The sequence below is a fragment of the Rhinoderma darwinii genome, chromosome 3, assembly GCF_050947455.1.
Source record: "Rhinoderma darwinii isolate aRhiDar2 chromosome 3, aRhiDar2.hap1, whole genome shotgun sequence".
NCBI classification, from domain to species: Eukaryota; Metazoa; Chordata; class Amphibia; order Anura; family Rhinodermatidae; genus Rhinoderma; species Rhinoderma darwinii.
The window spans coordinates 371,970,941-371,988,752 of NC_134689.1; the positions used below are offsets into that span (position 1 = coordinate 371,970,941).

Sequence of the window (17,812 nt, forward strand, 5' to 3'; positions counted from 1 at the left end):
GTGTGGCACTATCTACTGGGGGCTGTGTGTGGCACTATCTACTGGGGGCTGTGTGTGGCACTATCTACAGGGGGCTGTGTGTGGCCTCTTTAATTTATTTTCTTTTAATTTATTTTTATGTTAATTACATTATAGAACTATATCGCTTGTAAAATGTAGAAATGCTTTTATACTCAAGTTACATTAAAAAAATTGTGAACAAAAAATTACATCTCATTGATTGGTAGGGAAAGAAAACATGGCGAGGGGGAAGGAGATGTCGGGAAATAAGTTGGGGGGGTGGGCGCCAATCTGAATCTTTGCCCCGGGTGCAGGAGAACCTAGCTACGCCTCTGCCCACACAGTTTTTGGTAAAGTGACATGAGCGACGCCAAAAGCGTAATATACTGTGTTAATGGAGACTTTTGTGGCATTTGCTCCTTTTCTACACCAGAAAACTGGCATAGAACGATTAATAAATTCCTCCCGCTCACCTCTTTACTGCTGATTGAGAAATCGATCTTGGTCATGATTGTCTCATTGGCACTTGTGTCATCCACACCACAGGTTTTTGGTGTCTCCTGGGCTTGATACTGGTAAACAGCATGTTCTCCAGTCTCCGACATCTTCAGAGGTTGAATCAAGAATTTATTTTCTTGTGTCGTAATAATGCCCCTAAAAGAAAATATTCATATATCTTTTGAGTCATTTGCCATATTCACCTCGGACCATGGCATGAACGTTCCTAGTGGCATGTAAAGTTATTGCTTCCCATGTAATAAAGCACTTCAGAATATTCTACTGCTTTATAAATAAAGATCATGATTATTGTCTCACCTTAATCCATTGCATGTGCTCAGGCTGACCTGTGAACTGTTGTCATTCTTCACATACCCTTGATAAAAGCAGTGATCCTACAAGATGCAAAAATAAGTAATCATCACCTGCATTAAAAACTTAAGCTGGTCATACTCATATAATGAGAAAAGTCGTCAGAATCCGCCTATATTGATGGGCTTGGCCAATGAGTTTATGTGTATGGTGGCCTCCTGTCATATCAGACGTCGAGGGAAAGAAGGGTCACGCCTGTTGGAGATAAGCCCCTGCCAGAGGGATCTGGTAGCAGCCCTTTCCCCTCTGCCCATTGAAATAACAAATCTGCTTGGTCCAACCAAGCGTGCATATTTATGAGAGAGTCGGGTGAAATAACTCTCACCAAAATGAGTGTTTAAGGCTAGGGCTAGATGGCAAATTTGGCTGCGTCTAAAGGGAGCACAACCAAAGATTGCTATGGCACTCCGCGTACATCGAAGTAATGTAAGTAAATATGGCCGTGTTGCGACCCGCAAGTTACCGTGACCAGTCGCAAGTAATACAAAAAGTTAGGATTTCTTGTGACAGTCGCGGCAACTTGCGGGTCACAATAAGGCCACATTGACTTACATTACTTCAATGTACACAGTGCAACACATCGATCTTTAGATTCGTAGCTTGTGTTTTGGCCAAAGTTGCCATGTAGCTCTAGCTATGGCTGGCTTTAGGACTATATCTTCCAAACCTGTGTCATAGATCTGGGGAGCACAGTAGCACCCCTGCTGACTAGTAGGACTAGGGCCATGGGTTCAAACCCAGTAAGAGACCCATTTCTCTAGAGTTTGCAGAACCTGATCAAGGTTGGTGGAGGCCCCTGCCTGAAAAATGTGGTGGGTGGCCCCTGTTCAGTAACAATGTCATATAATACATAGCTAACATACACATTAGATAATTTTTGGCAGAGCCCCTTAAATTTAAAATGCTTTATCTTTTCTTCATCCAGCATGTCATGCTGCTGGGAAAGGTTTTGTCACGAAACGGGTTAGTGGACCCACTAGGCCGTACCGCCGCAGCGGGGAGGCAGCTGGCCAAACAACAGGACACCCCAGAAATACAATGTCCCGCACAAGGGTACATGAATAGTCCAGATGGTGGCCGCAGCTCTGGCACAGATGAGATGGGTGCAGCAGATGGCGCCAAACGTGGCGGATGACACAGGAGCCGCAAGTTGCGCGAGATGTGGCGGATTCCTCCGGATGTGGCAGATAACACAGGACGTGGTGGATTCCTCCGGACGTGGCGGATTCCTCCGGACGTGGCAGATGACACAGGACGTGGTGGATTCCTCCGGACGTGGCAGATGACACAGGACGTGGCGGATTCCTCCGGACGTGGCAGATGACACAGAAAGTAGCGGATTCCTCCAGACGTGGCAGATGACACGGGATGTGGCAGATGACACGGGACGTGGCAGATTCCTCTGGACGTGGCAGATGACACAGGACGTGGCACGACTAGATACTAGGGCAAAGCACGGGAAACAGGAACGGGGAACAAGGTACGGGTAACAACAGGAACGGGAAACACTAAGGGACCATTTGCAAGACAGACTGGGAAAACTAACAACGCTCAGGCATCGAACTAGGGGGCTGGACCCCTCTTATAGCCCAGGGTACTCACGGGTCAAAGGTCGTTCAAGATGTCCGGTGCGCGCGCTGCCCCTTTAAGAACAGGGACGAGCGTGCGCGCGCACCCTGCGGGCTCCGGCGGAGGTGAGTGGATGCAAGCGCTGGCGTCTCCTGAGGAGGAGGCTGGGGCCAGCGCTTGCCGACTTGTGGCTACGGCTGTCAGCGGGAGGCTGGAGCTGACAGCCCGCAGCCACGGACATTACAGTATCCCCCCTCTTACGCCCCCTCTTCTTGGGACCGGAGCGAGAGAGAAACTTCTTTAGAAGAGTAGGGACATTGAGGTTCCCCTCTGGCTCCCAGGACCTCTCTTCGGGACCAAACCCCCTCCAATCCACCAAATACAAGGTCTTTCCTCTCACTCTCTTGGTGTCCAAGATCTCCTTTACCTCAAAGATGTCCGAGGAGCCGCTGGCAGCAACCGCAGGGCTGGGAGTCTTGGAATAGCGGTTTAGCATCACAGGCTTCAGGAGGGAGACGTGGAAGGAGTTGGGAATCCTGAGGGTAGGAGGAAGCCGAAGCTTGTAGGCGACAGGGTTGATCTGCTGCAGGACCTCGAATGGTCCAAGGAACCTGGGAGCGAACTTGTATGAGGGCATCTTCAAGTGAATGTTCCGAGAGGACAGCCAGACTTTAGTCCCCGGAAGATACTGAGGCGGCTCTCTTCTCTTAGTATCTGCCTTTCGCTTCATGCAATCTACTGCCAGCAAAATAGAGGACCGGGTCTGTTGCCAGATTTGCAGGAAGTCCCCATATGCAGAGTCAGCAGCGGGAACCTGGGATGAAGTCGACACAGGAAGAGGGACTCTGGGATGTTGACTGTAGACAATGTGAAATGGAAAGGAAGTGGTGGACTCACTTGTGTGGTTGTTGTAAGAAAATTCGGCCCATGGTAGAAGCTGTACCCAGTTATCGTGCTGTGAAGAGATGAAATGGCGGAGATAATTTTCCATGATCTGGTTGATCCTCTCAACTTGCCCATTGGACTGGGGGTGATAGGCAGAGGAAAAGTCCAATCTCACATCCAGGAGTTTACAGAGGGCTCTCCAGAACTTAGAGGTAAACTGAACCCCCCGGTCGGACACAATGTGAAGAGGCAAGCCATGCAAGCGGAAGATGTGCTGGATGAAGAGACTTGCCAGACGAGGAGCAGAAGGTAGGCCGGTCAACGGGATAAAATGAGCCATCTTAGAGAACCGGTCCACCACCACCCAGACAGTGTTACATCCTGCTGAGGGGGGAAGGTCAGTGACGAAGTCCATCGCAATGTGCTGCCAGGGGGCATTGGGCACAGGCAGAGGTTGAAGCAGGCCGGCAGGCTTGCTGTGAGTCACTTTGTTAGAGGCACACACCGTGCAAGAAAAGACAAAGTCCAGAACATCCTTATGTAGCGTGGACCACCAAAAGTGACGAGCGATCAGGTCTCGGGTTTTACGGACACCGGCGTGCCCAGCAAGTTTAGAACTATGTCCCCAGCGGCGAATTCTTCTCCTGTCCGCCAACCTAACAAAAGTCCTCCCAGGAGTGATGTCTCTAACCTGCAGAGGATTAGCAGTGACGATGCAGGACGGGTCTATGATGGTCTGGAGGGACTCCACCGTGTCTACCGTCTCAAACGATCTGGACAGGGCATCTGCCCTCACATTCTTGTCCGCGGGACGGTAGTGGAGCGCAAACAGAAAACGGGTGAAGAACAGCGACCACCTGGCTTGACAAGGATTAAGTCTTTGAGCGGACTGAAGGTAAGTGAGGTTCTTGTGGTCGGTGAAGATCAGGATGGGGTGAGCAGCGCCCTCCAGAAGATGTCTCCACTCCTCCAGAGCCAATTTGATGGCCAGCAGCTCCCGATCTCCAATGGAGTAATTGCGCTCAGCAGAGGAAAACAGTCTAGAGTAGTAGCCACATACTACAGCCTTTCCTTTGGAGCTCATCTGGAACAGAAGTGCACCTGCACCGACAGAGGAAGCGTCCACTTCCAGTGAGAACTGCCGAGATACGTCAGGGTGATGGAGGATCGAGGCTGAAGTGAAGGCACTCTTCAGGCTATTAAATGCAGACTCTGCCTCTAGAGTCCACACTTTGGCGTTCACACCCTTCTTGGTAAGGGTCGAGATGGGAGACGTCAGAGAAGAGAAGTTAGGAATAAACTGCCGGTAGAAATTGGCGAATCCCAGGAACCGCTGTATGGCCCTTAAGCCTTGGGGACGTGGCCACTCCAGGACAGCCTTCACTTTCTCAGGATCCATCTTGAGGCCTTGATCCGAGATGATGTAGCCCAGGAAGGGCAGAGAACTCTTCTCAAAGACGCACTTCTCCAGCTTGGCGTATAAATGATTCTCCCTCAATCGTAGTAGAACCTGACGAACATGCCTCCGATGAGTCGTCTGATCTGGGGAGAAAATCAAAATATCATGGAGATAAACAACAACACAGACATAGAGTAGATCTCGGAAGATGTCGTTAACGAACTCCTGAAACACTGCTGGAGCGTTACACAGTCCGAAGGGCATCACCAGGTATTCGTAGTGCCCGTCCCGGGTGTTAAATGCCGTCTTCCATTCGTCACCCCGGCGAATCCGGACTAGATTGTAAGCCCCATGTAGGTCTAGCTTAGAAAAAATTTTGGCCCCACGTATGCGATCAAATAGCTCAGAGATGAGTGGCAACGGGTATTTGTTCTTGACTGTGATCAGGTTGAGGCCTCTGTAGTCAATGCAGGGACTAAGGGATCCATCCTTCTTTTTAACGAAGAAGAATCCAGCCCCGGCCGGGGAGGAAGATTTTCGTATAAAACCCCTCTCCAGATTCTCCTTTATATAGGCCGACATGGATAGAGACTCAGGCAAGGAGAGAGGATATACCCGTCCACGGGGAAGAGAGGCATTAGGAACCAGTTCAATGGGGCAGTTATAGGTGCGATGTGGAGGCAGCGTCTCAGCCTCCTTTTTGCTGAAAACATCTGCATACTGAGCAAAATGGGGAGGCAGTCCCGACAGCGACTGAGGCAGAGAAGGCTTGACAGGATGGATCTGCAACAGACAACGACCATGGCACTTGGAGCCCCATTGGAGAACCTCTCCAGAATTCCTGGAAACAGGAACGGGGAACAAGGTACGGGTAACAACAGGAACGGGAAACACTAAGGGACCATTTGCAAGACAGACTGGGAAAACTAACAACGCTCAGGCATCGAACTAGGGGGCTGGACCCCTCTTATAGCCCAGGGTACTCACGGGTCAAAGGTCGTTCAAGATGTCCGGTGCGCGCGCTGCCCTTTTAAGAGCGGGGACGAGCGTGCGCGCGCACCCTGCGGGCTCCGGCGGAGGTGAGTGGATGCAAGCGCTGGCGTCTCCTGAGGAGGAGGCTGGGGCCAGCGCTTGCCGACTTGTGACTGCGGCTGTCAGCGGGAGGCTGGAGCTGACAGCCCGCAGCCACGGACATTACAGGTTTGATGGACAAGAGGAAACTGGGTTGTTTAGAAGGCCCCTAAGTGGTGAAGGCCCCAGGGCATTTGCCCCTTTTGACCTCCCTATGTTCTGGCCCTGGGGATTTGTATGCCAATGTTTTTTTCATAGAAGATTTTTAGAACCGAACCAAATGAATGTAAATACATACAACATAGATTTTTCAAGATGCCTCAACACTGTATGTTTATAGACCTTACAGAAGAGATGAGGGCTTTGATATGGAATTAGTATATTCTCCCTGTGCTCATGTTGGTATCTCAGGTTTCCTCCCACACTCTTATGAAAATTGTCTATAACATGTGTGTATATTTGGCATACAGGGAGAATATTTCCGAAGACCCTCTTAGTGATAGGAAAGACCTTACCTTCATCTCAGGACTGGTGGTAACTGGGGAACCATCTTTCAGGTAATGAGTCTCTGTGTAATTCTCAGATATTAAGTCTCTGTAAGAAGAGCAGGAAATGTATTAGAATACATCGCAGAGTAACGGGCCAGGGACCAAGTCTAAGGCCGAGGGGTCAACTAATTATCTCCTTTGATTTTTTATCTCATGCAATGGGTTGCTTTTAGGTTATGTGTCAAGGGGAGGGATAATACAGCACAGGGTAAATGCTGGGAAAATTTTGATAGTATCAAGGGAAGGCGGTAGTTTAATACGCCTAACAGAATATTAAAATAATTTATAAAACTTTTTATAATGGCCTTTTTATATAGGACATATTGGACCAGCAGCGAACACTCACTCATTCTTTTCTAGATGAAGAACCATTGGTTTACCATTCACTTCTAGCCCGTACTGCACCAGGTCTGGATATTCACTCTGTTAAGAGAAGCACATTTACAATATACTTACTAATATGGAAGTGGCAGGTAAAGAGAGGACATGTTTTGAAGGGTTTACCAAAAACATATTGATCTGAACACATTAAAAACGTTGTCAGAACAGTGAGTGGCTACAAAGAGTGTCTCTTGCGCTGGAGGACCTGTAATGTCCATGTATCTCACAGACAGACAGTGTAAGGTTTAATTTCCCCAGTGGTGGCGCTGCAGGGAAATTGAACATTGCTGCCAGGTTCCTCCACAGACATTGGCTGATTGCTGAGGACAGCAGCAGATGACCCTGTGATCTGCTTATAGTTGGGTATTTTTTTTTTTTTAACAAAAAAGGACATCACTTTTAAGCTGGGCAAAAAGGAAAATTTTTTCTCTTCTCAGTTTTCTCATATTTTTCATGATTGAATACAGCTATTCTTACATGAATGCCCATAATTTTATCTAAATTGGTCTAATATATATGGGTCAGCACTACATTTTGTGGTTGCAGAATCAAAATTCCTTGAGTGGTCATGCTCAATGACAAAAATCAGGCTACATACAGCTACCACCAGGGGGAGTTCACTACATACTTATTGCTCCCATTCGATTCTATAATAAAACCTTATGCAGTAAGCTCCCCCTAGTGGTGGGAGTCAGTATGTTACCATATTAACTCAATGACGGTAAAACAGGAAGCAGGGGACGAGCTCTGAAACAAAATAACTGAATGTATGCAAGTAACCAAAAAAGCATTTTGGACCTAAAAATGAAATTATTTTAATAAGTAGAAATTCACTTTAAACAGAAAACGTATTAACAATATTTCCCTACATTGGGAATGATCTCCCTATAAAAAATCCTTTCCTTGCATTGCTCCACAATGTTAATTCTTGATCAATTGTAGATAAACTATTGCACCTTCATTAATGACAAATGTCAGATAAATATTGTAACTGTTTTGGTAATATAGACATGCTGTTATTATCAGTCATAGTGGGGGAAAATAGCGCCATCCATTGCCACTTTTAGACATGACTTTCCTATAAACATTCATTTACTTGTGAAAGAGTACTACATTGAAGAACACAAAGTATAAACCAGTCAGGCATTACCAGGAAATGGAGGTACGTCTCAAATATAACCACACCAGCAGTAACTGAGCACAGAATACACCACAACTATAGAAATATCCAGATCAGTGGTTCTGCACAAAACATATTTACCTGTCATAGCAAAGCATCAAAACGTAGGCATAAAGTCAGCCTATATATACAGACTATACATGGAATACATGCAAAAGGTAATATCAATTGGTAATTGGTAGAGAGATATAAAATAGATATGAGATAGATCCGATAGAAATAGAAGATAGAGATAGATGATAGATAGATAGATAGATAGATAGATAGATAGATAGATAGATAGATAGATAGATAGATAGATAGATAGATAGATAGATAGATAGATAGATAGATAGATAGATAGACATAGAAAATAGAGAGAGATAGAAGATAGATAGAGAGAGAGAGAGAGAGAGAGAGATACACTGTGTGCACAATTATTAGGCAAGTTGTATTTTTGAGCATTAGTTTTATTATTGAACAACTCTAGTGCTGTCGGTCAATCCAAAATGTTAATAAACCTCAAACCTGAATATTTCTAAGTAAAAGTGAGGTTTTGGCTTTCTTAGGAGAATATCTATGTGTGTAGAATTATTATGTAACTAAATGAAAAAGGAACATTTTCCCATCTCACTTCTTTATTTTCATCTATCTGCAAAGTGAGAATAATAAACAAATAACTCAAAATTTACAAATAAACATTTCTGACATTTAAAAAAATAAAATAAATCAGTGCCCAATATAGCCCCCCTTCTTTTCAATAACAGTCATAAGCCGTCCATCCATGGCGTCTGTCAGTTTCTTAATCTGTAGATGATCAACTTTTTGTGCAGCAGCAACCACAGCCCCCCAGACACTGATCAGAGGGGTGTCCTGTTCTCCATCACCGTAAATCTGCCGTGTAAGAAGGGCCCACAAGTTCTCAATAGGGTTTAGGTCCAGTGAGGGAGGGGGCCATGTCATTATTCTTTAATCTTTAAAGAGGCTCTGTCACCGGTTTAATACTTCTCTATCACCTACCTAATCTAATAAACGCTTTGATGTAGATAACTACTGTTTTTTGTTTGTTTTTTAAAAACGTTTATTATTGACAAAGTTCTGATCATTTTTAGATTTATTTTGAAAATCAAATTTTTTTTAAATTCCCAACTGGGCGTTTTTTTTTTTCTTTCACCAAGTGGGTGTTGTAAAGCAAAGTGTATGACGCTGACCAATCAGCGTCATACACTTCTCTTCATTCATGCCCAGCTTTATTCACAGCACAGCGTGATCTCGCAAGATTTTCCCGTCACTCCGGTGAAGGACCTGCAGGAGTAAGTGACGTCACAACTTGATCTCGTGAGATCACACTGTGCTGTGAATAAAGCTGGGCATGAATGAAGAGAACTGTATGACGCTGATTGGTCAGCGTAATACACTTTGCTTTACATCGCACACTTGGTAAAACGAAAAAAAAAAACGCCCATTTGGGCATTTTTAAAAATTTCAAATAAATCTAAAAATGATCAGAACATTGTCAATAATAAATGTTTTAAAAAAACAAAACAAAATAAAACAGTAGTTATCAGCATCAAAGCGTTTATTAGATGAGGTAGAAGATAGAGAAGAATTAAACTGGTGACAGAGCCTCTTTAAGGCCTTTACTGGCTAGCCTTGCAGTGGAGTACTTCAATGCATGCGATGGAGCATTGTCCTGCATAAAAATCATGGTTTTCTTGAAAGATGCAGACTTTTTCCTGTACCACTGCTTGATGAAAGTGTCTCCTAAAAACTGGCAGTATGTTTGGGAGTTGATTTTTAGTCCATCTTCAACATGAAAAAGTTCCAACTAGCTCATCATTAATAATACCAGCCCATAGCAGTACCCCACCTCCACATTGCTGGCGTCTGAGTCAAAGTGGGGCTCTCTGCCCGTTACTGATCCAGCCACGGGCCCATCCATCTGGTCCTTTAAGAGTCACTCTCATCTCATCAGTCCATAAAACCTTTGAAAAAAATGTGTCTTCAGATATTCCTTGGCCCAGTCTTGAGGTTTCATCTTCTGTGTCTTGTTCAGTGGTGGTCGGGTTTCAGGCTTCCTTACTTTGGTCATGTCTCTGAGCACTGAACACCTTTTACTTCTGGGCACTCCAGGGAGGTTGCAGTTCTGGAATATGACAGCACTGGAGGACAATGGGTTCCTGGTCGCTTCACGTTTGAGTCTACTCAAATCTTTGGTAGTTCATTAGCATTTTTTTTCCTCAATACTTTTATTCCAACCCTGTTGACTATTTGCAACAAAACCTTTGATGGTTCTGTGATCACGCCCCAATATCTCAGCAATTTCAAGAGTGCGGCATCCCTCTGAAAGACTTAACAATTTTTGACTTTTCAGAGTCAGTTAAATCTCTTTTATTGGCCCATTTTGCCAGAAGAAAACAAGCCCCCTAATAATTCTGCACACCTTGATGTAGGGTCCTGATCTCCTTAGGCCATATTCACACGACAGGGTTTTCCCGGCCGTGTGACTGCTGTTCACAAAACGTCCGTCACACGGCCGCAGTAGGAACAATAGACCCCAAATGGAGCTATTCACACAACCAATTTTTTGACGGCCTGGGAAACCCGGCTGTCAAAAAATGGGACATGCCCTATTTTCGGCCACTCTCCCGGCCGCCCGGCTCCCATAGAAGTCTATGGGGCCGGGTAATACACGGCCATCACTGGAATGTGTCCCGAGTGACGGTCGTGTCTTCCATCGCTCTCTCTCCTTCTCCTCCTCACAGTGCGAAGTGCATGTGAGGAGGAGGAGGGTATTTTTTTGCTCCCTGTAGAAGCGGATTCCCCAATCCCCGGACACAGCTTCGGCAACGCTGTGGCTGAGGATTGGGGATTCAGCTTCAGGAGAAGTCCCTGACTTCACTGTCGATATATGGACACAGTGACTTCAGGCACTTCTGAAGCGGAATCCCCGACCCTGTAGCCGGTGTTTCCGCTCCAGGAGAAGACCCTGACTTCACTGTCCATATATGGACACAGTGACGTCAGGCACTTCTGAAGCGGAATCCCCGACCCTGTGGCCGCTGTTTCCGCTCCAGGAGAAGTCCCTGACTTCACAGTCTATACATGGACAGTGAAGTTAGTGACTTCTCCTGGAAGAGGGGGGGGGGGCTATGTAAAACGTCCCTGTGTATAACTACCTACAGGGGGCTGTGTGGCACTACCTACAGGGGGCTGTGTGGCATTACCTACAAGGAGCTGTGTGGCATTACCTACAGGGGGTTGTGTGGCATTAGCTACAGGGGGCTGTGTGGCACTACCTACAGGGGGCTGTGTGGCACTACCTACAGGGGGCTGTGTGGCATTACCTACAGGGGGCTGTGTGGCACGACTTACAGGGGGGTTGTGTGGCATTACCTACAAGGGGGGCTGTGTGTCACTACCTACAGGGGAGCTGTGGCAGTATCTACAGAGGGCAGTGTGTGGCATTATCTACAGAGGGCAGTGTGTGGCATTATCTACAGAGGGCAGTGCATGGCAAAAATTTTACAAATTAAATTCATCCGATTTTAAAACGGACAGGGAAAAAAATTGGCCGTTAAAAATGGCAACACGGCCTTGAACGGGATCGGAACGGATGCAAAACAGATGCAAAACGGCCGTTTTTATCGGCCGACACTCGGACCCTGTCGTGTGAATAGAGCCTTAGGCTGCGCCGTCCCTCATTACACAAATACACATCACCTGATATGCTTCATCCAATAAGCAGTCAAGTTTATACAGCTTGGAGTTGGAAAATATGCATAAAAATGATGATATGGTCAAAATACTCACTTGCCTAATAATTGTGCACACCGTGTAGAAGAGAAAAAGATAGAAATAGAAGATAGAGATAGATAGATAGATAGATAGATAGATAGATAGATAGATAGATAGATAGATAGATAGATAGATAGATAGATAGATAGATAGATAGATAGATAGATAGATAGATAGTTAGATAGATAGATAGATAGATAGATAGATAGATAGATAGATAGATAGATAGATAGATATGAGATAGATAGATAGATATGAGATAGATAGATAGATAGATAGATAGATAGATAGATAGATAGATAGATAGATAGATAGATAGATAGATAGATAGATAGATAGATAGATAGATAGATAGATAGATAGAATCAATAATGATGATGATGATGATGATGAAGATTGACAGATCTATATTAATAATGATTATGATGATGATGATAGATAGATAGATGATAGACAGACAGACAGACAGATAGACAGATAGATAGATAGATAGATAGATAGATAGATAGATAGATAGATAGATAGATAGATAGATAGATAGATAGATAGACAGACAGACAGACAGACAGACAGACAGATAGATAGATAGATAGATAGATAGATAGATAGATAGATAGATAGATAGATAGATAGATAGATAGGTAGATTTAATACTTCCCTTTCTGCACTGATCTACGTTTGCAACAACATATCAATAGTCTGTGAAATATTTTCTTTACAATGTGAGGAGTACTGTACCTGAGTGTCTCTCTTGTGATGTGCATGAAGTTTTCGAGGGAAGACCACCTCATATTTCTGCCCCACTGGTATTTTATTAAAGCCTGCAGGAAATCACCATCGTATTATTGATATTAGAAGATTAGACTTTGAAGTGGTTTCTGGTTTCATGTAACTATTATTAGCTTTGCACCATTCTCACCAAACGCACAAGGAGCTCTCAATCAAAAGTTAGGAGCTGTGGGTAACTCGGAAAGACTTGAGGAATGAAGATACGACTCTTTTCAAACGAAGATATGACTCGTTTATGCTCTTTAGCATACGATGCCGGAACACTAAAAGACGGAATACTAAAGCTACAGAGCCGACTAAGAAGACAATTATAGGTTACAGATGTAGCCATCTTTACCTTCACTCTGATAACTTGCTGCAGCGTGATATCACACAACAAAAGCCCAATGTCATTGAAAAAGTCAAGATAAGAGATCTATCCACTGTTGATTTAATGCGTTAAAAGTCAAGGTAAAGACGGCTACATCTGTACATAAAAATGATTTTTCACCCACTTTCACCAGGTATTGCTGGTTTAATAGGTGAAATGCTGGTGGCAGGTTCCCTTTAAGCTTTCTGAGAATTGTTTAAAGGGATCATATCATGAACACGTAAGTGATGGAAGCCTGGTATATAGTCGTGTGTCCTAGTCACAAACCCCTAGTGATCAGCTTTTATTGCTGGGGCACGCTCCCCTGCAGTGCATTCCAGAATTATATGGCGGCCATTAAATGAATACAACCCCTTTAAAGAGGCTCTGTCACCAGATTTTGCAACCCCTATCTGCTATTGCAGCAGATAGGCGCTGCAATGTAGATTACAGTAACGTTTTTATTTTTTAAAAAACGAGCATTTTTGGCCAAGTTATGACCATTTTGTATTTATGCAAATGAGGCTTGCAAAAGTACAACTGGGCGTGTTACATAGTTACATAGTTACATAGTTAGTACGTCTGAAAAAAGACACATGTCCATCAAGTTCAACCAAGGGAAGGGAAAAGGGAAGGAAAAATTTCTACACATAGGAGCTAATATTTTTTTGTTCTAGGAAATTATCTAACCCTTTTTTAAAGCCATCTACTGTCCCTGCTGTGACCAGCTCCTGCGGTAGGCTATTCCATAGATTCACAGTTCTCACTGTAAAGAAGCCTTGTCGCCTCTGCAGCTTGAACCTTTTTTTCTCCAGACGGAGGGAGTGCCCCCTTGTTTTTTGAGGGGGTTTTACAAGGAACAGGATTTCACCATATTTTTTGTATGTGCCATTAATATATTTATATAAGTTAATCATGTCCACCCTTAGTCGTCTTTTTTCAAGGCTAAATAGGTTTAATTCTTTCAATCTTTCCTCATAACTTAAATTCTCCATGCCCCTAATGAGCTTTGTTGCTCTTCTTTGTATTTTTTCCAACTCCAGGGCATCCTTTCTATGAACTGGAGCCCAGAACTGGACTGCATATTCTAGATGAGGCCTCACTAATGCTTTGTAAAGTGGTAATATTACATCCCTGTCCCGCGAGTCCATGCCTCTTTTAATACACCACAATATCCTGCTGGCCTTTGAAGCAGCTGATTGACACTGCATGCTGTTATTGAGTTTATGATTTACAAGTACACCCAGATCCTTCTCAACAAGTGAATCCGCCAGAGTAGCTCCCCCTAGGACATATGATGCATGCAGGTTGTTGGTACCCAGATGCATAACTTTACATTTATCTACATTAAACTTCATCTGCCAAGTGGACGCCCAAACACTTAGTTTGTTTAAATCTGCCTGTAATTCATGAACATCTTCCATAGTCTGAACTATATTACATAGCTTGGTGTCATCTGCAAAAATAGAAATAGTGCTATTAATCCCATCTTCTATATCATTAATAAATAAGTTGAATAATAGTGGTCCCAGCACTGAACCCTGGGGTACACCACTTATAACCGGGGACCATTCAGAGAAGGAATCATTGACCACAACCCTCTGGATACGGTCCTTGAGCCAATTCTCAATCCAATTACAAACTATATTTTCTAAACCTATAGTCCTTAATTTACCCATTAGGCGTCTATGGGGGACAGTGTCAAATGCCTTTGCAAAGTCCAAAAACACTAAATCCACAGCGGCCCCTCTGTCTAGACTTCTGCTCACCTCTTCATAAAAACAGATTAGGTTAGTTTGACAACTTCTGTCCTTAGTAAAACCGTGCTGGCTGTCACTTATAATGCTATTTATTGTCACATAATCCTGTATATAGTCCCTCAATAGCCCCTCAAACATTTTCCCCACGATGGATGTTAAGCTTACTGGTCTATAATTACCTGGGGAAGACCTAGAGCCCTTTTTGAAAATAGGCACCACATTTGCCCTGCGCCAGTCCCTTGGCTCTATACCAGTCACTAGAGATTCGCTGAATATTATGAAAAGGGGGACAGAAATAACTGAACTAAGCTCTTTAAGAATTCTAGGGTGTAACCCATCTGGTCCCGGGGCCTTGTGCACATTTATTTTAAAATTTGTTGAAAAGTAAAAGTACAACTGAGCGTGTATTATTTGCGTACATCGGGGCGTGTTTACTACTTTTACTAGCTGGGCGTTCTGATGAGAAGTATCATCCACTTCTCTTCAGAACGCCCAGCTTCTGGCAGATCACGCTGTGACATCACTTCCCCAGGTCCTGCATCGTGTCAGACGAGCGAGGACACATCGGCACCAGAGGCTACAGTTGATTCTGCAGCAGCATCAGCGTTTGCAGGTAAGTAGCTACATCGATTTACCTGCAAACGCCGATGCTGCTGCAGAATCATCTGTAGCCTCTGGTGCCGATGTGTCCTCGCTCGTCTGACACGATGCAGGACCTGTGAGTGACGTCACAGCGTGATCTGGCAGAAGCTGGGCGTTCTGAAGAGAAGTGGATGATACTTCTCATCAGAACGCCCAGCTAGTAAAAGAAGTAAAAACGCCCCGATGTACGCACATAATACACGCCCAGTTGTACTTTTACTTTTCAACACGCCCAGTTGTACTTTTGCAAGCCTCATTTGCATAAATACAAAAATGGTCATAACTTGGCCAAAAATGCTTGTTTTTTTAAAATAAAAACGTTACTGTAATCTACATTGCAGCGCCTATCTGCTGCAATAGCAGATAGGGGTTGCAAAATCTGGTGACAGAGCCTCTTTAAGTTGATTTCATACAGCAATGCAGATGTAGCCAAGTTTATCTTGACTCTGATAGCTTGCTGCAGCGTGATATCACACAACAAAAGCCGTTGAAAAGTCATTGAAAAAGTTAAGTTAAAGTTTCTTGACACCATGTATTTAATGCATTAATAGTCAAGATAAAGATGGCTACATCTGTATAAGGGGAGATTCACACGAGCGTTGCGTTTTTGCGCGCGCAAACAACGCGGCGTTTTGCGAGCGCAAAAACCATTTGACAGCTGCGTGTGTCATGCGTGTCTGATGCGCGGCTGCGTGATTTTCGCGCAGCCGGCATCATAGAGATGAGGCTTGTCGACGCCCGTCACTGTCCAAGGTGCTGAAAGAGCTAAATCTTTCAGCACCCTCGACAGTGAATGCCGAACACAACAGCGAAAAACCTGTAAAAAAAAAAGATAAAGTTCCTACTTACCGAGAACTTCCCGGCCGTTGCCTTGGTGACGCGTCCTTGGTGACGCGTCCTTGGTGACGCGCCTCTCTTGACATCGGGCCCCACCTCCCTGGATGACGCAGCAGTCCAAGTGACCGCTGCAGCCTGTGATTGGCTGCAGCCTGTGCTTGGCCTGTGATTGGCTGGAGCTGTCACTTGAACTGAAGTGTCATCCCGGGAGGTCGGACTGCAGGAAGGAGACAGGAGTAATCGGTAAGTTAGAACTTCGGGTTTTTTTTACAGGTTAATGTATTTTGGGATCGCAAGTCACTGTCCATGGTGCTGAAACAGTTTAACTCTTTCAGCACCATGGACAGTGACTATCTCCTGACGTCGCGTACCGATAATTTTTTTGCCGGGATCGGCCAAAACGAGTTTGGCCGAACCCGGTGAAGTTCGGTACGCAAAGACACTCCGTTTGGATGTTCGGAAACAGAAAAGCACGTGGTGCTTTTCGGTTTTCATTCATCCTTTTCACTGCTGTTGCGCGAATCACGCTCGTCCCACGGAAGTGCTTCCGTGTGGTGCGCGTGATTTTCACGCACCCATTGACTTCAATGGGTGCGTGATGCGCGAAATACGCAGAGTTATTGAACCTGTCGCGCATTTTGCGCAGCAGACAAACGCTGCGCAAAAAGCACGGACTGTCTGTACTGCCCCATAGACTTGTATTGGTCCATGCGTGCCGCGTGAAAACCACGCGGCCCGCACGGACCGAATACACGCTCGTGTGAATCCCCCCTAACAGACACATTTTAAGGGTGCATATTATGGCCTCAACAACCACCCAGTCTCTAGGGAACCAAACTTTTAATCAGCATAGGCTACTACAGTGATCTGAAATTAGTTCAGTAGAACAGTGGGGGGTCTAGGTGTTGTGGCCTTATTACCTGTGAAACAAGCTTTTGGCTTCATTCACACAGTTCAGATTTGGTCAGTTTTTAGCATCTGTATTTTTAAAAATCGCTTGCATATATGTTTCTATTGACTTTAATGGTAAGAAGCTGTGTCGTGCATGCAAGATACACCTCGTTATAAAGAAGTGACTAGTCAATCCTTGAAGAAACACTTTAAAAACGCTTGGCAAATCTGTCTCCAAAACGCCTCGTATTTTTTTTGCCTCATGCATATACTGTGTGAACACACCCTTAGACTGGATACAATTGTAAGCGCAGTTGCACACGACCGAGATCAGGCCGTGAAAAACGTTCCGAATGTTGGCTGGATTTCCCAGCCCGACCACAATACGGCCCAGTTCACCTGTTGCGTAAAATGCTTGGCATCAGTGGCGTAACTACCGCCATAGCAGCCGTAGCGGCTGCTACGGGGCCCGCGGCATGAGGGGGCCCGTGTCGCCCGCCGGCACGTGCCCCCACCATGGCCGGAGGCTCTGCTAGCTGCCGCTACGGCTGCTACAGCGCGACTACACTGAACACTACGGCAGAGCAGGGAGGTATCTCCCCGCTCTGCCATTAAACAAAAGACATGTATCCCCTATCCACAGGACAGGGGATACATGTGTGATCGCTGGCAGCGATAGGAAGAACGGGGGACTGAAAGTCCCCTGAAGTTCTCCATCACAAACCTCGGACTTCCGGGGTCTGTGTCAGCAGAAATGAATGGAGCGCCGGTCGCGCTTGTGCGCATGCGTGACCAGCGCTCCTTTCATTTTTATTGAGCTGCGCAGACGCCGGAAGTCAGAGGTTAGTCATGGAGAACTTCGGG

The 17,812-nt window shown here is 45.1% G+C and overlaps 1 protein-coding gene across 1 annotated transcript in view; it reads right to left on the reverse strand.

Annotated features, from left to right (window-relative positions):
- LOC142750507 (zinc metalloproteinase/disintegrin-like) overlaps positions 1 to 17,812 on the reverse strand; it is a 123,896-nt gene that overhangs the window by 95,208 nt on the left and 10,876 nt on the right. The window contains exons 2-6 of the mRNA XM_075859509.1: positions 12,419 to 12,501; positions 6,689 to 6,765; positions 6,310 to 6,388; positions 817 to 893; positions 474 to 654 (exon numbers count right to left, since the gene is read on the reverse strand). Coding sequence (XP_075715624.1) covers positions 474 to 654; positions 817 to 893; positions 6,310 to 6,388; positions 6,689 to 6,765; positions 12,419 to 12,501 — 497 coding nt within the window. The remainder of the gene's footprint in view (positions 1 to 473; positions 655 to 816; positions 894 to 6,309; positions 6,389 to 6,688; positions 6,766 to 12,418; positions 12,502 to 17,812) is intronic.